Here is a 21,570-nt window from a genome sequence, read left to right on the forward strand (position 1 = left end):
TGAAAGGTATTTGTGAGTTGTTATGGCTCAAACGGCTTATGGGGGAGTTGAGTTTGTCCATTAAAAGACCAATGAAATTGTATTGTGATAATCAGTCAGCAATTAAAATTACTGAGAACGCAGTGCAACATGATCGGACTAAACATGTGGAAATTGATAGGAATTTCGTGTATGAAAAGCTAGAAGAAAAAATAATTGAAGTTCCGTATATGAAGACTGAAGATCAGTTGGCTGATGTGTTAACCAAGGCAGTGTCAAATTCAGTGTTTGCTGATTCACTTGTCAAGCTGGGCATGTACGATGTCTATGCACCACCTTGAGGGGGAGTGTTGAATAGAGTGTTAGAAGATTTACCCAAGATTTAGTTAGGGAGTCAAAGATTTATGTTGAATAGAGTGTTAGAAGATTTACCCAAGATTTAGTTAGGGAGTCAAAGATTTACCCAAGATTTACTTCTTTTTCCTTGTGTTTAAGAGATATGTACATGTTATATATACCTCCGATTGTGAAAAGAATAATATTGCAAAAATTCATTCTCCTAAAATTAAGTGTTTGGCCAGTTCTGGATAGTTTCATACAGTCACAAGTGGAGTTAGGCAGTTGCAAGCACATCCTGATTTGTAACCTTGTAACTGACAATACATATATAAATGAAATTGCTCTCTCTTACAAAGATAAGGCAAATTTTGCTCAAATTATAGACGTTAACTTGGCAGTAAAGAAAACCATTGAAGAGGATTTGATATTTTTATAGTTCAAATCAAAGTACATCTGCTGACAAACAGGCATCCATTTACATGAGTCGTATACAGACGTGTGAAGAAGGAAAAAGTAGTGCTGGTGCCTACAGATCAAAGCTGTGGCTGTTGAAATGAAAGATTGGATCAGGGCTCTGTCTCCTCATATTACGTGACCTGATTTCCTTGGCAACACTTGACTGAAGACTTGGAGGACCACACACTATCACACCCACATCAACATTTCCCCATTGCTTGGACAAAGATTCAAAAATTTCTGCAAATATTAGCATCTGTTAACATTATGAAACTGAAGCAAACTCGAGACATTGCTTCTGTTATCTAAGATGTCAAATCTTATGCGTGTACCCGAGAGGCAATACAAAAGCAGTGTACCAGAGCCTATTCTTATGTGTAATTAGTTGCTACTCTTGTATTACGAACATTAACCACCAGCATTTATTTTGTAATTTCGATCTTTTCCTACCAAATTCAACAGTCCGTATGTACATTGTAAACATATGAATAACACAAGAAACTGTAATACTGATAACTGCTTTCTGAGCGCTATAAAGTAAAAATATGAATAACACAAGAAACTGTAATACTGATGACTGCTTATGGTCACGAGTTTCCATACGCATGAGTAGTGCATACCTTTGAAGTCCGGTCTCAAACCATACTGAATGGCAGATGAACTTGTAGAACTTGTAGACTCATTCTGAGATAAATCCTTCTTTGCCACATCTTCATTACATGGCAGCTGGTCACTTTTTATCCTATCATGCGTATGTTGCTCTATAGCATTTGTTCTTTCCCACACATGCCATAAACCAATTACAAGACCTCCGAAGATGAACATACTCGCAAACATGCAGAGTAGGAAAAGAAGGCCTTTGTACCACCATGTCGATATCTTATGTGGGTTTATGTAAAGGATATCCAGCAAACCAAAAAGAACAACAAAGCCTATTGTAGATGCAATAACATACAGGCCAGACCATATCTTGTGCCTTGTACCAACCAAAACTGAAATGCCACATCCATTGGACAAAGGAGAAATGGAACAACTTCTAATCTCGAGAACTTTACCCTCTTCCTGCAGAGAACGCCAATTAACTTTTTAACATGTAGGGAAAAGAAAGCATCAAGTACTGTGGGCTGAAAATATGAAGAAACCTACCAATGGAGGATTTGATTCTCGAGTGACGTAGATTTGAATATCAAGATTTACTTTTTCAGAGAAATACGGGCAGATTGATTCCATGTCAATGGTCGAAAGAAGAGGAAGCTCATCTGATTTCTTAACTGCCCAAACAACCACAATGTTTTTTGGCAGACAAGATTCACCTTCTCTAATACGGTGGAGAATATCACTCAAGATAGCAAGGAATGGCGAAATCCCAATGCCACCTGCGACTAACATAAGATTTTCATACCTGCAAGAAAAATGAAAATGGCCAAGTTTGATTCTCAAATGATTGAATTATTTTGAAACTGGCAATAATATTTTATTTATACTATGTGTGAATTGAAGAGAGATGCATACATCAAATGGTATGGAAACTCATGACCATAAGGCCCCTCGACAGAAGCTGTGATCTTTGGATGAGGTAGAAGAAGTAGGTCCTGAGGTTTTGCCTCGTCAGATGCATTGATAATATTTCCTCTAAGCTTTTCCGTCCACTTCCCAAGAACCTTTATGAGAATGGCCAGATGAGTTTTACCATCCAGAGGACTAGATGAAACACTGAAAGGATGCCACTGAAGCCACGATAGTTCCCGAATTTGAAGGAAGATAAAACTAAGGGCATTGTACCGGAGATCTACAGAGTCAAGGAGGAAACAGTAACACATGTCGCACATAAGATATATAAAAAATCATAAATTTCTGAGAACTATCATTACTTTCAGGTTTGGAAACAATCAACTCTACAGTTCCACAGGGAAGGCATGAGGCTGAAATTATATCAACTGTCCTTCGTGATTGGCAGAATCTCAGAAACCGATCAAGCATGAAAAGAAATATTCCTCCAGCAGATATACTGAATATGAAATCACCAACGTGCAATGCAAAGAAGACGACAAAGATAATATACAGTTGATGGGTGTAGAAGAACAACTCGAAATTCCATTTTCTTACACCGGGAAGTGATGTCACCCACATAAACAGACCGGCTAAAAGACTGATAACTCCTGGAAGAATGGCAATGCCAATATCTCTCCAATGTACTATCTGCATGAAAAAACTTAGAAAGGTCGGTGAGTAGACGCACCTCTCCAAAAGGTCCCAAATAAATTTGATGCTCACTATTCAGGAAACAATAGAAAAAAGAAGGATTCTATGTACGTTGACTATTTTTCCGGCAAATCATACATTGAATTTATCAATCATTACAGTGAAATTTTGAACTATAAACTGGGGGATGAAATCTAAATTTCACAAAATTCAACAATATCACATACAAACATGCCTAAAATACCATTGCGGAGGATAAGGGCTTCACTGATTGCACATGAGAGGACTACCTAGTCATTTGAAACACAAACATACACATCTATATTAATGAGATCATCTATCTATGCGGATGTGTACATCAGAAAACGAGTAAAAATGGTTTTGTCAAATAAATACTAGCCCGGTATTAAGGGCATCCTGTGTTTGAGACGCCAGAGAAGACAAATGATTTAATAAGCGTACTTTAAATTGGGGAAGTAAACTTATGCAATGTCAGGCCTGCATGGATAGCAAACAAATAGGCAGATCATATCCTGAATTGTTATAGGCAAATCATTTAAGTATATACATCAATACTATGAAGCAACTGTCTACAATGTATATGAGCAGGAATCTATAATCAATGGAGCCAAAATCATCATAAAACATTAAAACTCACCTTACGTAGTAGATTCCCCTCCATTGCCCATCCTATCAAATAAAACAGCCCGTGGAGAGTAAAAAGCAGTATTGTCAGATGACCTAGCCATACATGATATTTTGTTGCATGTTCAAATGGAATATCTATGAGGCGGAGAAGTATGGAACCCCTTGAAATTGGAAGAAACAAAAATGCCAGGCAAAATTGTCCTACTGACCCAAAGCCAAGTCCCGTGTGTTTCACCAACCAGATGCTGAAAAATGAGTAGGGAAATGGGGCCAATTTTAGAATATCTAATTTCAAGATTTACCAGCTGTATGCACATTTGTTAATGAAATGATTTCCATTATTATGCGTGGTGGTAGATTATTGAAGCTTCAGAAAGAAAAATATCATACGTAAAAATAGATTTAGATGTTTCTGCCTAAGTAATGACTAGAGGAAACCTGGATAGTTTGCTATATATTCGTGGACAACTTAAGCAAAAAAGAAATCATTTGTTTATCGTTCTATCACTCAGCCTTGAAAGCTCAAGAATTCTCAAAAATTATCGCATATCCTCCTCTAAGCAGATTCTTACATACATAGAAATAGATCTGATTGCGAGAACTGCAAAGGTAAATAATCTAATTAAACTTCTATACTCAAGGAGCACAAAGATTTACTACATTACTACATCTCTAGAATTTCAAGTGCTTGAAATATAAAATCTTCTTATACGCAAGTCCACAACATAGACTGAGCAAAGCGAAACATCTTGTTTGCCAATTTTCTTATCCCAGCTCTTAAACCTCGTAACTTATGGGCTTAAATTCTTAAATTTTTTGAGGGAAGGGAAATTGAACTTCGCACCTTGTGCAAGCTCAAGGAGTTGTCTATCACTACGCCATAAGCTCTTTTTGTTTCATTAATATATCGACGTAACTTAGATATATGCTTTCTCGAGGCTGGAAACTTTTGCCTGAACAGCGGAAGGATCATTTTTTTTTTTTTTATCAAGAGCTGAAGGATCATTTAAGAATTGAATTCTTGAGCAAAAACAGGTGGGAAATTAAGCAAAGAGTAAGCAACTACCTGTACTAAATTTAAATTAATGAAATCTGGAGTAAGCAACTAATTTATGGAGGGAATTCATAGCACTTGCACTTAATAAATCAAAATTCTGTACCTTCTAGATTGGGAAATATCATATTTGGACATAAAACTCAGATTCCTCATTGTGTAAGCATAGACGGCCCAGATAATATACACGGCAAAGAGGAGGATCCCAATAATTTCAGCTGCAGAAACAACTCCAAATGGTCCATCTACCAGAACAGGAAATGTCCACAAGCGAACACTTGGACGTTTTGAAGCTTGTTTCCAGCTAAAACATTAGATAAGATGTCAAGTCTAGTTCAAAGAGAGAGAAAATATAGAAGGGATTATAAAGAACCGGTCCTGTCAAAAATCACATACTCCTGGAAATTCTCTTCTCCTGAAATGATAAGGCGGATTATAGCAAGAAATGCTATAACAAGAATTGGGCCACTGAATACCAGGAATACACTTCCTGCAGTTTTGCATAATCAAATTGAGACCAAAGTTTGGGTGATTAGGAGGCAACATAAGAAAGGTTTGCTGGTTTAGAGTGACAAACCTGTGAGCCCAAAAGCAGTACCAGTTGTGAAAACATATTTCTCAAACAAATCATTCCCAAATTGTGTAGGATACAGAAAGATCAGGGCAACCCAAGAAACAAAAACTGCCCACATCACAGTTTTGAGAACCCATTTGACCAATGAAACAAACGGGGGTTTCTTCTTCACACCTTGACTGGGAAAAAAAGGTTCTTTAATTGAGTGGTCATCCATGGAAACAAAGGCACTAATTTTATCTAGGAACTATGCAACAACCTTAATTTCCTATGTCCGGAATGATATGGCGAAATCCATGGTAAAGCAGAGAAAATTAAAATCATAAGCTAATATTTTATCTTAGATGGGTCTTCCAAGAAAAAAAAAACCGAAATTATAAAAAAATAAGTTTTGAGAAAAGCAATTGGTTAGGGATTGAGACATATAACCTAACTACCCAGTCATCATATATTGTGGAGACAAGCAAGATAGGCGAGCTTCAATTCTTGCTCTAATTTTTGGAGCTAATTCTCTATCAAAATCATGTTAAATCATTAAATTAAAATGTGTATATGAACATTTTGGTGTTTATAATATTATAGTATAATACTTTTGAAATTTTTTAAATACTAAATTCTAAACTATAAAACTTAAATCATAAAGTCTAAACCCTAAAAATTAAAAATTAAGTCCTAAAAACCTAAATTCTAAACCCTAAACACTAATTCCGAACTCCTAAACTCTAATATGTCAATTTTCTAAGAAAAAATCATGATTTAACATGAGTTTTGGGAGAGAATTGGAGTCAAAATTGGAGATAACAATTAGAGTCCCTCCCATCCTAGATAGGTAGTCATAAAGCCCCTATACTCTCCAAAATGGGCCAACTAAACCTTTGAACGTTTTTTAGTGTCAAAGACCTTCTACTTTGAATGGTGGACCATATTAGCCTTTTCGGCTCATTTTCCATCAACAATAGTGTTAGATAGCCCAAACCCAAATAGCCCAAATCTATGTATCATGGCCATGTCAACAATCTAGCTAGAAAAAATTTAAAATTCAAAAACTTTACCCTCACCCACTTGCTCTATTTTTTCTTGATGGAATTTCTTGTTCGTTTTGCATTTATTTTATTTATCAAAATCTTTGAATAGCTAAGAACCTTTGCAAGTTGGTTTGGAGTTGTTTTGCCTTGATAATTAGGTTTCTTGACTACTATGGCTAAAGCATCTTCTAGCATACTCTTCTCTATCTATGTGACCTTTTGCTTTCTTTCGTCTTGTAGTATCATCTATCTATATATAAAATTGTGTAAATTGTGTGGTTTTATCGCCACCTTATGGCAAGTTTGTTTGGTATCGTGTACTTGTGCGTGGGTGGGTTAATTTTTTTTCTTCGCACGTTTTCGTTGTGACTTTGTCTTGGCACTGATTGTTTGTTCTCTTTTTCCCTCGGCTCAGCTCTTTGTGTGTTTTCCTTTGCTTCTCATTTTGGTGGAGCCTCGATCATCATTGCATCTCTTACAGTTTATCAGTTGTTCTCTGTTTATCTGCTTTTTGGGTTGTCTGCTAACGTCTTTCGATTGTATTTGTTCTAGGCACGATGGCGTGTATATGGGATCCTGTTCGTGGTCTTCGTTCGTCTTTGTTTATTGTTTGTTTGGCATTCATTCTTCCTGTTATTGGTGAGTCCTCTGTCCGTTGATTTGGCATTTTGTTGTTTGGGTTGATATTGTTCCTCTTCCTTCCCTCGAGTGGATTGGGTGCTCTTTCTTTGCTGTGTTGTTCGTCTTATTTTCGGTTGTGTCTTCTGTGTTTGATGTGCTGGATTTACTTCTTCTACGCTTATTTTGGTTGTTTTTATCTAGGATGTTTTATCGTTGGGTCTTGATTTCTTCTTTGGGCTTATTTTGGTTGGTTTCGTTTGGGATGTTATGTTGTTGGGTCTTGATTTTAAGGCATCTATGTATTTTTATGATTTCTCCTGGGATTTACTTTTGTTTTTCGTTGTCTTCGTGTTTGGTTTGTGCTTTGGCTGTTGGTTTTGTTGTGTTTGCTTTTTAGAATTCTTGGCTTAGTATTGTCCATGTGTGTATCATTGTTTGTTGGTGGATTTTTTCTTGTTGTTCATTGTTCCCGTACTTTATTATTTAGGGATGGGTCGCGTTCGTCTTTGGATATGGTGTCTACCGTCATTTGTTGGTTGGTTTACAGTTTTAGATGTATGTGTTGTTGGTGTCATTTGGGGACGGGACGCGTCCGTGTTTAGGTATAGTCCCTTTTGTGGTGTTTTATGGTCTATGTGTGTGTTGTCGTCCATTATCTTGGTCCGTGATTCTATGTTTCCTCGAGAATAAAAGGTTTGTTGCTGGTGGAATTTTTTGGTGATTCGTTGTTGCCATCATTTGTTATTTGGGGATGGTTTGTGTCCGTCTTTAGATATCATCTCCACCATGATTTTGTTGGCTGGTTTAGATTGATGTGTTATTGATGTCATTTGGGGACGAGACGCGTTCGTATTTAGGTATCGTCTGTCCTGTGATGTTTAGTGGTTTATGTGTGTGTTGTCGTTCGTTGTCTTGGTTTGTGATTCTATATTTCCCCAAAAATAAAAGGTTTATTGTTGGTGGATTCTTTATTGTTGTTCGTTGTTGGTGTCCTTTATTATTTGGGGATGGTTTGTTTCTAAGTATATTTTATTTTTCTTTGATGCAGCAATTGCTTTTGCTGGTGTTGTTATTCAGGTTGGCTCCCTTGGTTCTGTTTATTTTATTGCAAGTTTGTCTTTGTGTCTTTGATTTATTTTCTTTGTTCTTGTTGTTCATTGTTGTTATCCTTGATTATTTGGGGATGGTTCGTTTCTGATTATGTTTTATTTTTCTTTGGTGCAGCAATTGCCTTCGCTGGTGCTATTATTCAAGTTGGTTCCCGTGGCTCTATTGTTTTTCTTGAAGGTTTGTCTCCCATATCTTTGTTTGTTTTCTTTGTCATGCATGTGTTATTTGGGGCTTCATCGTATTTTCTTTGCTATCATTACGTTGATGATTGAGCCGTGTTATCTAATTAATCATCGTTATTGGTTCACCTCACTCGCTCACTTTTTGTGTGGAACCTTGCCTTGTATTTTTTATTATGTCGAGCGGTTGTTTATCGAATGCTAAATTAAAAAGGCTTAAAAGAAAACGTGTCATGATCCATGTGAAAAAAAACCCTGGAAATGACGAGGGTGAAATTTCTGGGGGAGATGTTAGGGATGACCCAATGGCTTTCTGCTTTGGCTATTTTGGTTCTCCATTGCTATCGTCTTTTGCTCACTCAGACTATAATTATAGCTTAGCTGTCATTTTTGTGGTGCTATATTTTGGTATAAGGAACGTGTCAAGGCTGCTTCTAAGACCAGTCCCACGTTCATTGTAGAATGGTTGGTTACTATAGAAGCATAGCAATCCAAATGAAGAACAAATATCGCAAGCAAAAAAAGAAAACAAAGAAGTGGAAAATTTTGGCAAGAAGGGAGAGGGAAAAAAGATTGAGGGAGACCTCCAACGTAAATGGACAAGCGGTATTTAACAAAAATAGATGTGTTTTGTTGTTGAAGATACAAATCTAATTGTGAGTATTATAATAACTTTATGTTTATTGGATCATGGAAGCATTGTGATATACATATATCTTATTGTTTTCTTTAAAATATAAGGGATGAATGTGTCGCAATGACAATTTTCATTTGAATACTCAGAAAATCATGACGTAAGACCATCCTCTATTTCATTTTGATATCTTTGCGGGTCTTGGTCTCTGCATTCCTAAGAATATTGCCTCTTCTAGAGAATCAATAGCACCAACAAATCCCATTTTAGAACAATTGGTGGATACACACCCTGGATAATGCCGCTGATGAAAATGAAAAAAGCATCAAATGTAAATCCATGAAAGAAGCCATCAAGATCCCTTGCTTGCATGCATGCTCACAACTCGTTTCGAGACAACTTTCTCTCATTCATGTCAAGGGTTATTATTTAAATCCTTCACTTTGTTCTTTTTACTTTAAAATTGCTAGTTTTGAAATAAAATTTTAATTCGTGTGCACCATGATAATAGCTTGATCAAGCAAGGAAGACTGCACATTGATAGTAGATAGAGGACAACAAATCAAAATTCAGACATTCCAACGCATTTTTTGAGAGGACTAGGATCCAAGTACAAAAAATCTATGATTGTGGGATGCATCAGGCTTCATTACTCTCTATATATGTCCAAAAACAATGAGAACACAAAAAAATCTATGATTGTGAGATGCATCTGACTTCATTATCCCTGCGATTTTCACCAACTATGACACAAGAGAACATATGCTTTAAATGTTACTTCCAAATATAAAGATAATCCCCCAAGAAAGGATGTTCAATCCACGCAATCAACAAACTGCCCTGCAAAGCCCATTCCCATATATTATCCCATGAATAATGTATTTATATAAGGTAGATTGATCCCTCCCTTGGCCTGCAACAAAATATCCACTCTCGAAAAAAAAATGGTCGTCTTCCGCTCATCAAGAAAGCAACTACTTCAGGAAATGACAGAGACATTTCACTTCTCACTCTAACGTACATGGTCATTCAAGGAGCGAATGAGGGTGGCAAAGTTGTCCTAACCCTTGACGTTTATGACTTTGCCACAAGTAATCAATACAAAATAGAGGTCATCATAACGGATGGCATAGAAAAGGCAAAAGAAGTGACTCATAATCAATGTTTGCAATCACGAAAAACAAATTTGGTCTTCAGATAGACGATCTCAACTTCGATTAGATTTTGTATTATCAAGACACTCTGAACACATGTGAATTAAGACTGAAGAATCAAAAGGAGAAAATGATTGAACTCATGAATGCCATGAGAGAAGAAAAGAACAAAGACACTGACAAGATACAAGAGCTCAACTATCACATTGAGGTCATCAACTAGTATTGAATCATTTGCTCACATTCGGAAAGGGTGTCTTGAGTAGAATTTGCCTAGTCACACATTCAGCCCCTTGAGAAATTGTATCAACATTTATGTTTTCCTTTTAAGTCAATAGGAAATTGAGTGTATTGCATATGTAGTTACCACATTTGCATATAAAACACTCATCATAATATTGTAGTTCATCCCAAAAACTCTTAATGTTGGAATAAAAATTTGTCACTGAAGTATTTCATTCTTTAATAATGAACTCTTTCCTAGAGATCTCAAAAACTCTTGTTTCATTTACTACAATTCTTTGACAGTCTTTCAATTTAATATGCTCTCTAGTATTTGTGAAGAAAAATAGTTAGTTATCCAAGTTCTTATCAAAATATTGCCCTACTTCCAAAGTTGGTGATTTGGATCTTGCAGATGTGGAATAACAAGAGATCAATCTACGAAGTCAAGCTTGTTTCTAGTTTTAAGTACATTCAATATGTTGCAATTTGTTAAAAATTTATTAGGGTTATAAAAAGATTATGATTTAGAGTTGATGTGGATATATGGGTATATATATTGTGTTTGGAATGGTTGAGAATATTGGGGGTTTAGGTAATAATAGTGAAGCTTGAGAGAATGCAAAGGAAGAGGGCAAAACAAGGATGATAATGATATGTTGTTACATTGGAGTGTCATTTTCTTGAGCATTTGTCATAGTTATTATTTATGCTGAATTATTGCATTACACTAAATATGGATAAATATTTAACAAAGTGGAAATCTCAACCATTATTAACACCTGTGAACCAAAAAGACTTCTTAAAACGAAATCATGTTGCAATTGAGATATCGGATTTTCCTAAAGATCCTGGTGAGCATCCTCAAATTTCAGAATACAACCTTAATATTCGAGAGGAAGTTCGTCGAGTTAATTGTTAAATGGTAATTGTCAACCTCGTAATCGCAAGTTTCCACAAACCACAATTGGAGACTTATGAATAAGGTTCAAATCTTTTTGGTTTAATGAATTTCTTAACTGGTTGGAGTACAATATAAAGAAAAATGCTACATTTTGCTTTTGTTGTTATTTTTTGAAATGAGAAATTTGAGATTAAGGGGGTAGTGATAAGTTTAGAAATTGAAAGAGCAAACAAAGTCTTCATTGCAAATCTTGGTGCAGTCAATAGTCTTCATTGCAAATCTTCGAGTATGTGTCAGAACTTATTGAATGAAAAACAACATATTGAAACAATTGTTGACGGAGTCGAATATACAATATTTTGACTTAATACCAATAATGATAAAATTCAAATTTTATGGTAGAATATATATTTATTTTTATAATTGAAATTAATATAATTAAGTGGGTTAAATAGGAAATAAGTGGGATTAAACAAATGTTGTTTTCACACAGCAGGTGTCCGAACACCTTGAGTAAGTGTTCTGACACTTATTTTAGATTTAGTCTTTTAAGTAGATTTAAGGGTATATCGTTTAGTATGCTTAAGTTATAAAAATTAAAAGGTTCGTTTAAGGTATTAGTGGTGTGATTATGAGCTAGATTAATAGGGTTAGTAGTGGTTTTAAATATAAGGAGAGTTATAGGGCATTTCAAGGGATTGAAGAATTCAATTAAACATGAATCTATAAAAAAGAGATGTGTTATTCATTTGTTATTGTACAAACCCTCTTAAAGGGAGTATTACAGATGTGTGTGGAGGTGTAGAGATCGAGATATAGAAAAGGTGAGATTCTTGAATGACTCTATTTTTGTATAGGTATTTTGGTATTTGGATTAGATGGATTTCTTATTTGATTTAATATGAAGTATTGTCATGTATTAGGATTTGTTGAACAAGGTGTTGACTTTGATTTATTTGTTGTTGGGGTAGAGGATTAAATCAGATCAAGTTGTGTTCAATGATTTATTTTTCAGTAAATTTCTCTAAGCATGTGTGTGATTTTTGTGTAGGTTGTAGATTATCACAAATAAAGTTTGTAAAGTTTTGATTTGGATAATGAGTAGATGTAGGATGAAATGTTAGATTATTATTTAGATTGTGTAGGGTTTTTTTTTTTTTAAATTCAATACAACTCAAATTCATTTATATGATAGATCAATAACATGTTTGGTAGTATTGCAGAATTTTGACTTTGCTGGAAGTTTGGGTTTTGTTAGACACCAATTCTGGTTGTTATAAGAATGATTGTTACATGAGTTTATGTTCACATTTCGTTGTGCCAAAGATATTTTCAATTACCAACCAGTGCATTAGTGAATCATTGGACAAAACTCAATTATTATTTATGAAGCTCAAGGTGCATCTATGAAATAGCATATGACTATTGCTTTAAGATATGTGGATAAAAAGGGATGTGTACAGTTGAATCATCTTTAGGCATTAGTCATGTTGCAAATGCTATTGCTCATTCACCCTAAGCAAGCATTGAATGAAACATTTTCTTCATATGGCCTTCGTATTTCTAGTTTGCATGGACAAGATTACGATGGAGCAAATAATATGCATGGTAATTTCAATTGCCTAAAGACACTAATTTTGAGAAAAAATGAAAGTGCATATTATGTTCATTGTTTTGTTCATCAACTACAGTTAGTTCTTGTGACAGTAGTAAGGAACACCATTCAATTTCATCGCTTTTTGACTAATATCTCTTATAATGAATGTGGTTGTGGCATCATGCAAGTGTCGTGATATACTTCGAGAAAGTCCAACAACAAAAATTATTGAAGTTCTAAGTAGTGGTGAGATTTTTAGTGAGAAGGGTCTATAACAAGAAAGTACTATTGGGAGGGCTAGTGACGTTTGTTGGGGTTCACATCATGATACTTTGTTTAGCTTGATAAGTTTGTTTTCATGTGGTGGATGTGCTTGATGCAATAGTTAATGATTATGCTACAATAGATAAATAGGCCAAGCTTTTTAACTTATTAGAAGTTATGCAATTTTTTGAGTTTGTGTTTAACTTGCATCTAATGAGAATTTTGTTAGGAATTACAGATGATTTGTTACAGGTATTACAAAGGAAAGAGCAAGATATAGTAAAAGCTAGAACAACTTTGATTAATGAGAAATGAAGGATCGACCTCTTTAATGAATGAAGTCTCTTCTTTTTGTGGCAAAAATAATATTGAACTTTTTAGCATGGATGATGTGTATTTACCTCAAGGAAAATCTAGGTGAAGAGTTCATGGAGATACAAATCTTCATCACTACCAAAATGACACATTCAACATAGTAGTAGATAATATACAAATTCAAGAGCTAAAGTCTCGATTTAGCGAAGTTAGCGATGGCTTGCTTATATATGTTTCATTCTTATATTTTTTTGATTCATGTGTTGTTTTTGAAAAACAAAAGTTGATCCGTCTTGTTCAATTTTATCCAAGAAACTTCTTCAATATAGAGCTTTTGACACTTTCAGATCAACTTGATATTTTTATTATTGATGTGCGCACTCTATCATTGACTTCTTAAGACTATAAAAGGAATCAATGATCTTTCTCCACAAATGATTGATAGTAGAAGACATATTGTATATATATTGGTTTATAAACTTCTGAAGTTGATATTGATTCTACCATTCGCACTGCTATAGTAAAGAGAGTATTTTCTATCATGAAGATTGTTAAGAATCGACTATTTAATCGAATGGGTGACCAATGGTTGAATGATAGTTTAGTTGTGTATATTGAGAACTATATTTTTGATGCCATTTCAAATGAGGTCATCATGAAATGACTTCAAAATATGAAAAATCGTTCAAGACATTTTTAAATTTCAATTATTACTTTTCGTTTTTATATGATTGAATTGTTATTTTTCGTATTTTCGAATGCATAATTAATACATAACCAAAAAAATAATAATTTTGAGCATTGTCCCTGGACCCCCACTTGTTTTTGCCCACCTTCACATGAATTCTTGCGTTCACCCCTGCCTAGAGGATCCATTTGTTTCGATACAATGATATAAAGTGAAGATTCAAAGAAGAAAGAAGATTCAGAGATAAAAGAAGAAGTTAGAGAGAAAAAACAATGAGTTTTTAATTGCTTGAAGCCAAACGACTAAAATGTACAAGAATATGGTTCCGTTTGTTAGAATGGAAAGATTGATTTTCAATACTAGCGAAAAAACTGAGCTTAAAACTGTGTAATATGCAGTGAGATGTTTTGGCAAACTAAAAGCTGATGCTATCTGAAGAATTAAAATATTAAAATATTAGATTTTATAATTTTTATACAAAATTTTGATATTAAATTTAATGTAATAAAGATAATGTTTATTAAAATTAATTTTAAGTATAAATTATTAAATATTTTTATATCAAAATTAAAATGGTTATCCTAAAATATTAATGCAATGATTTACTAATAAAATATTAATTAGATTTTTTTAAAAAATTTCAATGATTTATTAATAAAATGACTTTTGTTGTATGAAGAATTTTTTTTATTAAATGACTTATTTTGTTTTTGAAGTATGAAATATAATATTTTAAAATTATAAATTATTTTTTACTAAAGTAAATAAAGAAATGTTAATAAAAAATGTGGAGAAACTAAGATTAAGTTTGTTTTTATAAAAAAATTAATAAACTGTGTAATGATTAAGTTGTGGACCCACAGGACTTTAAAAAATAAGAAAAAATGTTTTGCCTTTTGAAAATTTTGTAAAATACTTATTTTAGAAAATATAAATATTGACAATAATTTAAAGTGAGGCCCCACCCATTTTTTAAAAGAAAATTTCGCTGGCGGCTCCGCTTGTGGAGCAGTCCTGCCAAACAGGCGGTTTTGGGCTCCATTTGTTTAAGTGCACCGTTTCAATCATGATTCATTTTAGTCTTGCATGCCCCGCACCCCCACACGTGCTAGAACAAATTATTGGACCCGTGTCATGCCCGGCCCAACTCCTTCTTGAACAGCCAAAGCCCAATAACCCTTCAGGATCTAGACTTCAGATGAAGACAGCAGAAGACTTGATGCAGATGGCAGCTGCAATCCTGCGGCAAGGCTTGTCAGATCGTGGGGCAGTTGTATTTTACTATTTTATGATGATGATATGATATGGATATCTTCATAAAACATATTTTTCACTCAAAAATTGATTAAAAAAATAATTTAAATTAATGCATAAAATTTGTCATATAGGGAGCCGTCTGTAACAAGAGTAGAAGACAAAGTGCAGGCGGGATTGCTTCTCTGAATCTGATCGAGCTCTGCTCTGGTGGTATGTTTCCTTCTCTTAATCACTGTCAATATATATGTATGTTTGCGCTCTATTTTCACTTCACTTGTACTGATTAATAGGAGGCGGACGCCATGTCAACGAGTAACCTGAAACTGTATTCATATTGGAGGAGCTCTTGCTCATGTCGGGTGCGAATTGGCCTCAACTTGAAAGGTTCTTCCTTTCTTCAATTTTCGTATTATCTTTGTTATTTGGTTAATGGGTTTTTTGAATTATTGCTCATATATCTTTTGATGGGTTCTTAAGGACTCAGCTACGATTATGTTCCTGTCAACTTGGTCAAGGGAGAGCAGTTCAGTGATGGTGAGACACAACCCCTCGCCCTTTCATTGTTTCTTTTTTTTTTGTCAGGAATCAACAACGGTTCCTTATCAAGATGAGTACTCGTTTCATTGTATTGTGTAAAACATGGAATCCTTTTTGTGTGCTTCATGGAATAGGGACATGATGAAATATTCTTGTATTGTGCAAACATTTTGACAACAACTCGGCAATGCATCCCAATTTCTTTTAAATTATATTCTGGAAATTTTTGTAAAAGAGCATGTTACAGTATTTGGTTCCTTTTTATTTTTGATAACCCAGTGGTTGGTTCCTGATAAAGTATGCCACGAGACTATTGAACTGAATAAAAATGGTTTTCTGGGTCAAGGATCCTTTTTTCTTGTCTCAGTTACATTTTGTTGACCAAATGAATGAAATCTGAGTTTTCAAATTACTTTCTGTTGCGTAGAGTTTACAAAGCTCAATCCTAGTGGCTTTGTACCGGTGCTGGTTGATGGTGACACCGTGGTTTCTGACTCATTTGCCATTCTAATGGTGAGTCGTTTGCTCTCACTATAAGACTTTTCCTTTAGCTTGTGTAGGGCATGCTGTTTGCTGTGGTTTCTGGACTTCTCTAAAAAGTTTCTTGGTGTTTATTTTCTTGTACAGTATTTGGAAGAAAAATATCCTCAACACTCGTTGTTGCCGAGTGATCCACAGAAAAGAGCTATCAATTACCAGGTGAATTGCAAGTGAATAAACAATTGGGACTTTCATTGAAAAACTAGTGTGCTCATGGTGTCATCGATGGATTTGATACTGCTTCTGGTTTTTTTGGTAGCCATTCTTTTATTGTAGAGCATGCGAATGAGTTTACCAGTATAGATTCCTTAAAGCACTAAGCACTTTCGAAAAATTATAGTGGGGTCTGAGGGAAGGCATTGGCCGAGGTGCAATATACAAGACCGTTTGTTTTTTACCTGTCACATTGTTTAGATTCAAGCTAATGAAATAGGGGTCCATTTGGTATTGCAATGGTAATGGGAATCACACACACACACACAACACAGTGCATATACCTATAAACACACACACACACACACACACACACACTGCATATATCTATAAAAAATCATCTTAAACATTCCTAACGGGTGGATATAATACACATATATTTATGAAAATTACAATGTATGACACGTATATGTATCCACATGACATAATGTTCTAAATGTAATCCAATGTTGCCTAGATTTTCTTATAATACTACCAAGTCTGGGAAGCATGGCTCTTGGATCTGAATATCGCACCAAGCGCTCTATGAAGTTTTCTTTTTCACTTTGTGCTATTATTGATTTTCCACTATCAACTTATTTCAGGCTGCAAATATTGTTTCCTCGAGCATACAGCCTTTTCAAAATCTGATTACCCTGGTAAGTGTCTGGAATGACTGCTTCTATATGTATCATTTGATCTTCAAAGTCAGATGGTGTTTACGTTATATTATTATGTATCTGAGTTTTATTGTTGGCTGCTTTCTATGCACAGAAGTACATACGGGAAAAAATAGGTCCAGCTGAGGAACATAACTGGGTCAAGTATAATCTTGAGAGAGGTTTTACTGGTAGGTTCAAACAACTCATTAGTGAGCATTGCTTATGCCTGTTCTCTTCTGTTGCACTCACAATGAAAAGGAAAAGAAGAAAGCAAAATAAAACTTAAATTGTTGAAATATTTATAAATAATCAAAATCTGATTTACTACTTCAAAATTAGATGCTTCCATGGGCTTAAGCCAACAATTAATAATGATATTTCCACTGCATTGAAGCTTGTGTTTTTTGCTTAATGGAGGCAACACCCCTCAATTTGTCAATTGTCTGTCATAAAGATTTATGCAATGGTTTTTGCTACAACTGAGAGCAAGGTCTCGTCTATGGTAATTGCCATATAAATAAGACAGACGAAATTAGGATTGGACACTGGAGCGATGTCTTACACCGGTTGGAAAAATATTCTGAGTTAGAACATTGTTTATGCGACTGGAGGGCTCTTTTGGACTGAACTTGAAATTGGGAGGGCTACTTTTCTTGCTCTTTTTTTCTTAAGAAAGTAGGTAAGATTGTCTTGATTTTCAGACAAAGTTGAGGGGTCACTTGTAAAGTTGTCATTTTATTTGTTCAACAGATGAATATAACCACTTGTTTCAATAAGGAGCTATTCTCCTAGTGGTAGCCTACTCCTTAGGACTTGAACTAGGGCACCGAAGAAGCACTGACACTTTCTTTTGGATTGAGTGTCAGTGTCCAACATGTGTTGGACGCGGATACGCTCAGACACGTTAAAAATACGTCCGGGATATGTTGATTAGAGTATCTGATTTATTTTAAATTATTTGACACGTTCCTAACATGCTCATATACGTTTTGGACACTTTTTTTTTTTCCGCAACATCGACCAATGGTTGACACTCAACAGAAATCGAGGAAGACGCAAACCCTTGGTCAACATCCCAAGCGCAGATCGAAACAAAAACAGAGAAGAAGAGTATGATTATGCCCTAGGTCGCCAGAGTCCCTTTTGTGTCTTCTTCAGTTCTTTAGCTGCGATTCCTCCAATTGTGTCTTATTCATTTTTTACTCTTGCCCTAGGTCAAGAGTTCAAATAGATATTATATTTCTTTCTTGGCAAGTCAACAATTAATATGCATATATTTTACAATAGATTTAGTATTGTTTTGCACTATCTTGATTGAAATTAAAAAGAAAAAAAATAATATATATATATATATATAATTATTCAACGTGTCTCCAACGTATCCGTATCGTAGTTTTTTGAAAAATCAAGTATCTGCTTGTTCGTGTCGTGTCGTAACCGTGTCCCATGTTTGTATCTGTGCTACATAGTTGGGCACATGCTAATAATAACAATAAAAAAAACAAAATGACTTATGAAAAGAGGAAAAAAAAAACCCATTTGTTTCGATATTAGTTATGGTTTTGCAGTTTGCACCTTCTAATTAATAGCTGCCCAGTAGGTAAAAAATAGTGCAGTTTGAAGTCAGTAAACTTGATTTCCAGTTCTGATATGAATTCATGTTTGTGTTACATATATGCATATATTTCTTTTGTTCTACTTCTTTGTAGACTTGTAGTAGAGTGAAAAGGCCATTTGGGATTTACGAAGCTTTATTCCCCACCTCATTCCATTAAATTCAATTCCCCTAGACCATGTCAGGATACCTTTTGAGTTGGCAAAGTATCTAAAAGTCCCGCTGTAGCAATGAAATATTTTATTTCCTGTTTAGTCAGACAAATAGATTGGTTTATGTTAAACTCCTGTCATTTGCATTAGCTATTATCATAATGGTAAGTGGAATTTGGAACCCTTTTATTCTTTTTATTTTTAATTTTGTTTCCATTCAAATTTTTTTTTTTTATTTTGTTAGGAAAGCTTTATGGGAGGGGATACTTCAACCCTTGACCTCTTTTGGGATGGCTACACCAATTCAACTAGTGGAGCGTTTCAGTGTGCATGATTAGATTACCTTGAAGTGTGTTAGACATAAAATTATGACATGATATCAATATTTATACTTTCGAAAATCCCACATCTCAGTGTCTGTTGTCTAAAAATGAGAATCAAGACTAGGGTTGTCTAACTAGATACAAATCAGTTGTCAGGTATCCACTGAATTGTAGTCTTTGCATAACAAAATCAACCAAGTATGAATTGTTATTCTCTGCTTTTTTCTGTGTCCATCATCGAGTTCTTAGGCTTGATATGGTTACTACTGACTTGTTTTAGCACTGGAGAAGCTTCTAAAAGACTATGCTGGAAGGTATGCCACTGGAGATGAAGCTTACTTGGTATGTCTTTCAATTTTTTGTATTTAGGGTCTAAGTTCTTATGTATTATATACACTGTTGTGTGCTGGCAACTCCTAGATGTTGTCTCCTGATCCATGTCCGGATTAAATATGTGCGCCTCTTTGCATACAATTATTCACCTATAATATATTTTTTCCTTTTTATTTTTCTATGTCGAAATGTTTTCCACTAACCAAGCAACAATTTTCTTTCAAGGAAAATACGTCAGATTGATTTCTGTGAACTCTTTTTATTTGTCAAGGGTGAGTTTTGGAAGAATACATGATTATTGTGCTGATGTCTGCAATATTACTTATACTTTTGAGTTGCATGCACCTGCTGAAGCCTAACCTCTGGAATACCTGAAATACACTTGTTTAGTTAATAAGCCTATTTTCTGATGAGCATTGCAGGCAGATTTGTTTTTAGCACCCCAGATTCATGGAGCGCTCAATAGGTTTAAGCTTGACTTGGTAATACCCATTCTATGAATCCATATAGCATTTATTTGGCATGGAATTTGTATTTTCTGTTATGTTTTTGGTTTAGCTAAAGTTCCCGATTTTCTAATTCGTTGAAGCCTTGTGCAGTCTCAGTTCCCACTACTACTAAGGTTATATGAGGCATATGGTGAGAACCAAGCATTTCAAGATGCTATGCCAGAGAAGCAGCCAGACGCTCCTCCTTCAAGCACTACATAAATGAATGGTCCGACTCTGAGTAGGTATTTGGTTACATTGCAGAATCAAAGCCCGTCATTTTGCAGTCTATGCCTCGATGCTTGGAATAAAAAGCTTGTTCTTACCATGATGCTAAAATCTTATTGTTTTTATTGTATAAATGGAGGTCTCTGTATGATGGAGCTACAATATAAAACTGCATTGCAATAAAGGGTTAGGTTGATGTGCCATCTTATGAGCATTTTATGGGCCAACATTATGTCTTGATATGTTGTGTGTTAGAATGGAGTCTCTTCCATCAGATTCATTATATCAAGATATGAATTTATAGAACAGCAGATGGGTTCGAAATCGGGTTCAGGAAATCACTTGGTCACAATCTACAACCATCAAAAGAAAAAGAGAATTCAAAAGCGGATAACTTACAATGCCTGAACTACGGCAGGTTGTCAAAAAAAATGTTGGAATTAGCCTTGTGAATGTGATATGTTAACTTGGTCACAGTCACAATCTACAACCATCAAATGAAGAAGAGAATTCAAACACAGATAACTACGAATACCAGAACAACAGAAGGATCCCAAAAATGTTGGCATTAATCATGTGAATATGGTGTGTAGTACAATGAAAACAGTCAATTAGTCACTTCGTGATGTCCTAGTTCTCTTCGTCTTACCGGACTGAGGTAGGCTGCTAGTCCTTTGAAATAGTAGTCCCTCCTCTTTTGTAAATTTAGTCAGTAAGATTTATCAAAAGGTTATTTAATGACACATCACCTCATCTATTACGTAACCCTCGTCATTGTTCTCATCGCCTCTCTCCTCTTCTGAGAAGTTATTTTTGTACACACTTGTTTTTTTTTTTTTTTCTTTTTGAAATAAGAGGTGATTCGAACTCTGATCATTAAAGTGAAACACACAGTTGTTTTTGATGAGTGTATATCGACACTTTTTTTTTTGTAAGTACATACAGACACAGTTTAAGTGCATACATAATTTCACAAATCTTCACGAGAACATGTTCTTATCTCCTCTCTCTCTTCTTCTTATGAGAAATTAAGTTCCTTTTTGTAGAGGAATAAAATTCACATCAAGAAGTCAAAGATACAACTAGCGAAATATGGACTTGTGTCAAGCATAAAGCAGATAAAGCACAAGATCAAACTTCAAGCCGATTGGCTAGGATAGCCAACCGGCCCAACCCCCCAATCCCACTAACCGTGGAATTAAGTCATTAATTAAAGAAAATGGGACATAAAGAGCCCTAAATTCAAGGGAGAAAGAGGACTATAAAAGGAGAAAGGTA

At 34.9% G+C, this 21,570-nt stretch overlaps 2 protein-coding genes and 1 long non-coding RNA gene across 3 annotated transcripts; 2 read left to right on the forward strand and 1 right to left on the reverse strand.

The window, feature by feature from the left end:
- Positions 1–712: 712 nt before the first annotated feature.
- LOC119981983 (ferric reduction oxidase 7, chloroplastic-like) lies at positions 713–5,640 on the reverse strand. The gene is made up of 9 exons (XM_038825121.1): positions 5,256–5,640; positions 5,075–5,168; positions 4,785–4,982; positions 3,635–3,869; positions 2,646–2,973; positions 2,287–2,563; positions 1,921–2,176; positions 1,395–1,836; positions 713–1,014 (listed from the first exon to the last, which is right to left on the reverse strand). The coding sequence occupies exons 1-9, from the start codon at positions 5,467–5,469 to the stop codon at positions 845–847; spliced, it is 2,214 nt and encodes a 737-aa protein (XP_038681049.1). The 5' UTR covers positions 5,470–5,640; the 3' UTR covers positions 713–844.
- Positions 5,641–6,588: 948 nt separating this feature from the next.
- Positions 6,589–8,154, forward strand: LOC119981736. Its single transcript, XR_005464241.1, has 3 exons — positions 6,589–6,916; positions 7,947–7,975; positions 8,123–8,154. It is a non-coding gene; the product is annotated as an uncharacterized LOC119981736 (long non-coding RNA).
- A 7,065-nt stretch (positions 8,155–15,219) lies between these two features.
- On the forward strand, positions 15,220–20,506 carry LOC119982914 (glutathione S-transferase zeta class-like). The gene is made up of 10 exons (XM_038826516.1): positions 15,220–15,432; positions 15,513–15,606; positions 15,700–15,756; positions 16,187–16,272; positions 16,387–16,458; positions 17,097–17,150; positions 17,266–17,341; positions 19,524–19,585; positions 19,999–20,058; positions 20,176–20,506. Exons 2-10 carry the CDS (start codon positions 15,525–15,527, stop codon positions 20,284–20,286), a joined length of 660 nt encoding a protein of 219 aa, XP_038682444.1. The 5' UTR covers positions 15,220–15,432; positions 15,513–15,524; the 3' UTR covers positions 20,287–20,506.
- The last annotated feature ends 1,064 nt before the right edge of the window (positions 20,507–21,570 follow it).

The sequence above is a fragment of the Tripterygium wilfordii genome, chromosome 17 (assembly GCF_013401445.1).
Source record: "Tripterygium wilfordii isolate XIE 37 chromosome 17, ASM1340144v1, whole genome shotgun sequence".
Classification (NCBI taxonomy): domain Eukaryota; kingdom Viridiplantae; phylum Streptophyta; class Magnoliopsida; order Celastrales; family Celastraceae; genus Tripterygium; species Tripterygium wilfordii.